This window comes from Octodon degus, unplaced genomic scaffold (assembly GCF_000260255.1).
Source record: "Octodon degus isolate 3935 unplaced genomic scaffold, OctDeg1.0 scaffold00211, whole genome shotgun sequence".
Classification (NCBI taxonomy): Eukaryota; Metazoa; Chordata; class Mammalia; order Rodentia; family Octodontidae; genus Octodon; species Octodon degus.
In genome coordinates this window covers 1,875,039-1,882,803 of record NW_004524787.1, presented here as the reverse complement: position 1 = coordinate 1,882,803, position 7,765 = coordinate 1,875,039, and the positions used below count along the sequence as shown (strand labels likewise).

The following is a 7,765-nucleotide window of genomic DNA, read 5'->3' as shown; positions in this document are numbered from 1 at the left end:
ATTGTTCATCTTTGCATCATCTTGCAGGTATTGAATTATTTTTTCCTGCATCCTAGTTGTTTTAAAGAGATCTTTTCTTTTTTACTAGCTGCAATGGTGTCTTTCAGGTCAGAAAGTCTATTTTCACTTTCACGCAAACAGTTTTGCCAGCTTGTGATTGAAGTTTTGATTTCCTGTATATCACTTTGAACCTGTTCATACATTCTATTTCTTTCCTCAATTGTCTATTCAGGGGTTCCATCATTTTTATATTCTCTTCTATTTTTTTCAATGTATTCTTTAGAAGCACTTAGTACTTCTTTGATTATAGTTACCACTACATTTTTTAGTTCTGAAATTATTTCTGATCTGATTTCTTCTATACCTTTCTGCAGTTGATTCTTTACTGTCAACCTATTATTTGAGAGATATCTGGCGTGTGATTTCCAGTTTCCTCAGTGCTAGTGTCTTGTGCATTTGTACTGGGTGGACTCGGGGCTTGAGACTGCATTTTGTTCCTTCTCTTTGTCATTTTGTATACCACTGTCTTCTGACCTTTGTGTAGAGCTTAGATAGAGTTATTACCTTAGCACCAGGTCCGGATCTATGAAGTCCAGATTCCTCCAGGTGGATGTTGTATGAATCTGGCTTCTGTGCTCCACTTCTTTCTGCTGCAGGCGTTAGAAGTGAACCCTTTGTGTCTGTCTGGGAAGATGTTCTGCTCCAGAATCAGCTGGGTGGGTCTTGCCTCTAGCCTCTTTGCAGTGAGTTCTGCTGAAGGGTTCCCTGCTGGGCCTGCAGCCTGGGTCGAATGAGGATCCGCGGGCCCGGGTCGTCTCACTCAACTAGCCGGGCCTGCGCTCTGGGTCTCTTCAGGATCCCACGGCCCTGGGTCGTCTCACTAACTCCCCGGTCCTGCGCTTTGGGTCTGTTCAGGATCCCCCGGCCTCGGTCATCTCACTCATTCGCTGGACCTGCGCTGTGGTTCTGTTCAGGATCCTTTGGCCCGGTCATCTCACTTACTTGCTGGGCCTGCGCTCTGGGTCTATTCAGGATCCCATGGCCCTCGGTCATCTCACTCATGCCGGGCCTGCACTCTGGACAGAAAGACCATTTTAAAACATGGTTTTACATCAAAACAACCTCAAGACTTTGAGTTTGGTAGGAACAGGCAAAATAGTTGCCTAGACTTTGCCATTTTCATGCTTTTTAAATTTGTGACTGCAATTCCTGCCTCAAAGACCTCTTACATCCTTGATTTTCTCTTCTCTCATTCTCTGAGTTGCAGAGTACTGAGAAGAATAACTAAGGCAATGACAGGCTGTATCCATCTCTGTATTCCTTTGCAGTGATCTTCTGGGTCTAGTACTTCCCCCAGGACATGGCCAAATAATTTTTGTTCATCACAGGAAGCTATGTTAATATGAAAGCTACTGTCATAAATGTTAATAGTTTCTTAGATTTGACAACAAATAGAGGCTACTGCCAGATTGGAGGCTTAGTCAGATATCTTTTCAGATAGATAGGTCTGAAATGAAAGAAGCCAGAATGAACTCTGAGGAAGATTAGATAGAATACAATCATTGGAAAATAATATTATTTTTCCTTGTAGAAGGGTGACACAATTCCTCTATACCATCTTCCTTACATTGATAAGAAAGGAGTTTATATACAAATGGCTAGTTTGCTATGTCTGAAGTTGACATGTCTATACTCTTCTCAGTCATAGGTGGGGTGCAGGACACAATGGCTCTGACCAAACTGGTTGGGTTCAAACTTCCCAACAACCATTCTCTTCTTATTATATCCACTATATTTAAAGTTAATATATTAGAGTCAGGAACATTCCTTCCCTAACAATTGTAGGACAGTCACATAAAAATGCAAATATATGAAAATGTCCAAAAGAATTTTTGCAGTGATATAACTATTGTTATATAGTACTCTTTGACTATAAGTGTCTACTGAGTATTGAGAAATGTGCAACTGAGGGACAAAAATTTTAATCTTAGTTAATTTTAATTAAATGTGACTACTGGTTACTATATTGAACAGTGTGTCTCTATGCTTTACTATAGAAAGTGGTTTCAAGCACTGATTTCTTTAAATCAGATAGAGAAAAGGCACAGGGAATGGGAAACTCGCCCCAAAAGGATATATATATATATATATATATATATATATATCAGCAGCAGCATCATCTCCTTAGCAACTACCCCTGCTTTCATTACTCTACCATGTATATAAATGGCAGGCTAATAAAACCTCGCCAGGGAGAAAATTTGACAGTCTTGTAGAGCCAAAAAGATCACTCACAGAGTAGAGCAAGCTTGTACAATGGATGAAATGTTGCAGGAACAAATACAAAATTTTGCAGTATGGATAAAAATCAAAACCTCAGAGACTGACCCAAAAGAGATATAGCTTCTAAATAGCTTGCTTTTAAAAGATTTAGGAAATATTAACCAGCATTAGGGAGACTGAACCAGAAGAATAACTACAATTCTGAGGCCAGCCTGGGGTGCTTTGTGAATTTGAGTCCAGCCTGGACTACATGCTAAGATCCTGTCTCAAAACACCGAATAAAATAAAGTAAAATAAAATAAAGTATTTTAAAAAGACTTAGGAAGGGCTGGCCAGATAGCTCAGAGAACTAAAGGCCCTGCTTAGGCAAGCGTAGGGATCACAGTTCGATCTTAGACTTGCCATGCCAGACCCACCCCTAGGGAATGCTGAGATGGTGATTGAGACTGGGCTTGGTGGCACGTGCCTGTAATCCCAGCACTGTAGGAGGCAGAAAACAGGAGGATCACTACAAGTCCAGTCTGTGTAGTGAGACACTGTAGATCGTGCACTAAATACATTTTAAAAATGACTTAAGAAATGTTAATCATAAACTCATTATAACTCACTAAGATTCAGAAGAGAAACTGACAATAGCTAACTTTTATTAAGGCTCATAATATCATGGTGGTGCATGCCTACAATTCTAACACTTAGGAGGCTGAGGCAGATGGATCACCATAACTCTGAGGCCAGCTTGGGATTCATAGACAGACTTGTTCTTAAAAACAATAAATAAATAAATAAATAAATAAATAAATAATAAAAAACTAAAACTTTTCTGGTTAGGAAGTGTGGTAAACTGGTTAGGAAGTGTGGGCTGATCCTGGAGATGATAAAATTCATAGCCTGGCAAATGTGCATTTGCTCACCACCCCAATAACTTGTATATTCAGAAAGAAAGAGGCAATAGTTATACATCTTCTCTTCCTTCCTTTAATTTTGTAATTTCTTCTGGGATAGTGAGAAGCTTAATGATTTCAAGGCATTTTCAGCTTTTCTAAGGAAAGATATCAATACTTAACTATAACACATCCTCTTGCCTTATCAGTTTATTGTAGCTCCATTGAATAGCAAACATATCACTTTCAATTTGTTTTTCAGGAGATGTATTTGGATGGAAACAAGATCAGACAAACAGACAAAATTAGGTATAACCCTCAGCTCAAGCATTATGCAGTGTTTCAAGAAGCTGGGTGGAAGTTGTAATTCTGGGGCTAGGTGTGGGAAAGGATTTCATGTGATGTCACTACTACAGAGATGTTTGTTTTGTGCTAATACTTATAACCATTGTGAGTGGCCAAGAGCAAAACAATTTGCATAAATGGTTATAGCTCACTTATTAAACTCCTCAATAAAGACTGCCAAAATTCTCCACACTTTATAAATGAGAAAAAAATTTAAAGTGATTTTCTTTTATTTCTGTAGTACATAGACAACATTTGCAGGAGGAATGGTACATGTATATAACATGTCATAATTCTTTTTCATCTCTTTCCTCTCCCTCCAGCCTCCCTTCCTCCATTCTCTTGGTTCCCTTCCATTTCACAAAAGTTAAAATAAAGTATCTTCTTATCTACAATTATCTACCTTTTATTTTGTTCTTCAATTTATTTGTATTTTGGGCTTCTCCTATAACAAAAACCATGTAATAATTAAACCTATATGTCTTTTTGTTTAAGTTGAGAATGATTTTTTTTTGGCTGGCTCAGGCTGCCTTAATGGTGGGTCTGGTAATGCAGGTGGAGGTTGGGATTGAACTGCGGTATCCTGTGTCAGACTGCATTTGCATGAGCAGAGGCTTAAACAGCTGAGCTAACTGGCAAGCCCCCAAGCCTATATGTCTTATTTTGCTTAATATTATGGTATTAAGTTGCATCCTTTTTCCTAAAAATGACTCTTATTCTTCTTTATGGCAGAATAGTACTTCATTGCATACAAAGAAAATTGAATCAAGACAGGGGATGAGTAAAACTTTCCAAAGACCATGCCACACTAATTGGTGACAAAACTGACTTTGAACTCATGGATTCTCACTTCAGATTATGTGTTCATAACCAGTATGCTGCATCCCATCCTATATTGACATTGTTCAGGAGTAAATGTGGTGTTCTTATTCCACAATGACTTTAGGAAGGATCTCCCTAGAAATAAATGGGGGAAAAGATAGTCAAATTGTCTGGGCTATTTATTTGTGATGTTCCCTTCTTGGTCCATGGTCAGTTTTATCAGAGAGGTCATAAAACATAGTGGTGTATAAAAGAAAGTAGTGTATTTTTCATGGGATAAAGTCTGCACAAAAAAGTCTGTACACAGAACGTCTCTGGTTGGTACGGTGGTTTCAGGACAGGATTTAGTCATATACTTATCTCTGCTGAAATAAAAAACAGAAAATGTCTTCTACTCAAAGAGATTTTGGTTTCCATCTGAAGTAAGTAGGAAGAGGAGAGTGGATGTTAGAATAAAAACCTAGCACAGTAGTTCCTTGGCACATTGCTTCATATACTTACCACTCTTATGTCTTCACAGTGACTACAGATATGTGGCAGCTGCTTTGGCTGTCATGAGAAATGTGACTCAACAGATCAACGAACGCAAGCGACGTTTGGAGAATATTGACAAGATTGCTCAGTGGCAGGCATCTGTCTTAGACTGGGAGGTAAGATGCTTACAAACAAAAACATTTGGGAAATAGAAATAGCTTTGCAAAAGCTTTTTATGTTAGCCAAGCATGGTCATAGAGGTGTTAGACTTGAAGGCTTTAGATTAGACTCAAGGCAAAGTTTTCTTCTAATGATAGATATTGGGTACTTAGCAGCTTCCAAGGAATATCAGAGAAATACATGTGGCAATAACTCTTTAAAAAAGAAAATTGTTTTTCTTTTGGTATTGTTAGGAAACAGTTTGGTTGATTTAGTGACCTTGCAAAGCTCTTGAAAGTACTGAAGTAGTATGTGTTAATATACCTCAAAATAGGGCTTGCCAGATAGCTGAGTGGATTAAAGTGCCTGCTAAGACAGACATAGGAACTGGATTTTGATCCCCAGCCTGCCATCCTGGCCCTGCCCCAGGGTGCACTGAGACAATGATTAACACTGGGCATGGCATGGTGTCGCGTGCCTGTAATCCCAGCTTTTTGGGAGGGTGAACACAGGTGAATCACTACGAGTCTGATCTCTGTAGTGAGACCCTGTAGATCCTGTAAGATATATCCTGTAAAATATATATGGATTGGTTCCCTTTCATTTAAGTATGCAGGCTAAACAATATCCTTTTCCTTTTGGTGAAATCATCTCATTCTGTGATATCTACTAGTCTATCCAAGACTGAACACTATAGGTTATGACCATCATCCTAGCCAAATCCAAAAGACCACATTTTGTTCTTAACATAATCTTCTAAAAATACAGTGGTACTTCCATTCACTAATTTATTTTTTTCCATGATTCTGGTCAAAAACTTCATTGAATGAGAACTGAAGCAAATTCGGGCTAGGTTCAATGTTGACTTTAGGGGGAAATTTGCTTTAGTTCTCTGCCAACTAAATTTGTGAGTAGAACTGTGGAAAGAATTAAATTCCTGAACCAAGGTACCACTGTAATGCCTAACAACCTTCTGTTCCATTGCAGCCAATCATGATTTCTCTGAACTTTGAAAGCATGTGGCTGAAGTCACTCAAACTTCCTTTCTTAGATGCCCATCAGGTGAACCTAGAGTAATGGCGTTTCACATTTATCTCACAGGCCCAATTTATGTAAATCTTATATAGATCACAGGTTAATATAACCAAGATGGAAAAAGCTGGATAGGCTGACAAGAAGCAGCAGCAATCTTAAGCTTTGTGATCACAATGTAGAGTCAACTCACTTCACTGGCCAAAACTCAAGTAAACTTTATGTGATTAAGACGTAGTAAGAGGGAACCGGGGAGATAGCTCAGTAGAACAAGAGCCTGACCTTAATCCCCAGTTCCACTTAAAAAAAAAAGACAAAGTGGGAGGACTACAAGTTTTACCTTGATTTGGATAAGTTAGCAAGTTAATGTGGCCTTGTCTCAAAATTAAAGAAAAAATGACTGGAATTGTAGATCGCTGTAAAAGCCCTAAGTTCAAACCCTGAGGGTGGGAGGGAAAAGGAGGAGGAAGAGGCTGAACAAGACGACAGTTTTGATCAGATACTACATTTTGGGGTCTTATTTGAAGGCTATTCTTCAAATGTCCCCATAATGGAAGTGGAACAGTAGTGACTCTTGAGATGCAGAAAAATCAATCTATCTTAGCAGATCATCTTCTTCATAAGAGAAAGTTGTTACCAGAACAGAGTTACTAGAAAATCATGGATTTTCCCTGCTTTATGTTTTCTTTGCTTTCTTTCTTGCATGATCAGAGTCAAAAGGCGAGACTAAATTACTTTTAGCAAGCCCATTGGCTCTGAGGCACTCTGAAATTATTATGAATGTTTAGTTGGCCTTTTATCCTCTCTGGCAGATTTCTCTGTAAGAGAAGATAGCCAGAAGGAATTCAGTAGTTGTCTTCTAATTCCTGGAACACAATCCTCCTTACCAATGTCTAGGAGGTCCTTTAATCCTTCCATATGTTCTGGTCCTCCAAGACACTAGTCCTTGGAACAGAGGGCATAGAGTGCAAAGAATAGTTTGAAATGCCCTGGCCAACCCAGGCAGCATCACAGAAACAAAACTGATAGCACTGAATTGTGATGTAAAGATTCAGCATCTCAAAAGGCATTTCCTATATATTTCCAGGGAGGGGAGAATCTCAGTTCTAACATTTGCTTTATTACTGTGGTTGAATAATCCCCTAGTATCATCCAAGTCTGTGTATCTCTTACACTTTCCTATTTATTGAAGACTTTCATCTAAACTGTCTATCTTCATCCAGGTTGCTATAACAGTGTCATAGATTAGGTAGCTTATAAGTGACTTAAATTTATTTTTCACAGTTCGGAAGGCTTCCTAAGGTCTCTATAAGAGAAGATAGCAACTTCCAACTACAGTTCAACACATGATTTTTTTTCAAGGTTAGAAGTTGTATTTATTTATGTATTTTTTCCATAGTTTTATTGAGAAACAAATAGCAATGAGACAGTTTCAAATCAAATTGGTATGACAGTTTCAATAATTAACACATTGCATACATTCTTCCGAGTGGTTAATTGCTGCACAAGATGCGGACATGATATCCTATTTACAAACACTATTACAACAAATCCCTCTATCCATTAAGAGAATGTAACTATGTATCTAACCTAACCACTTTGAATATAGATACAAAATGAACATTCATCTGTATCCCCTTTTTTTGTTAAGTTCCGTTCTTTGAATATTATAGGTATGTAAACTCAGCAAAATATTCTAAAAGAGTCCAGTAGCCCATAATAGTATTGGGTCTTCTGCTTGACTGGCAATGTCAGAAATTGTTGAACTG

General features: G+C 38.3%; 1 protein-coding gene across 8 annotated transcripts in view; it reads left to right on the top strand.

Annotated features, from left to right (window-relative positions):
• Window positions 1–7,765, top strand: part of Arhgef9 (Cdc42 guanine nucleotide exchange factor 9) — a 265,414-nt gene that overhangs the window by 206,956 nt on the left and 50,693 nt on the right. For all 8 annotated transcript variants that reach the window (XM_023705024.1, XM_023705026.1, XM_023705027.1 and 5 more), the window contains one exon: window positions 4,852–4,981. In XM_023705024.1, the coding sequence (XP_023560792.1) occupies window positions 4,852–4,981 (130 nt within the window). The remainder of the gene's footprint in view (window positions 1–4,851; window positions 4,982–7,765) is intronic.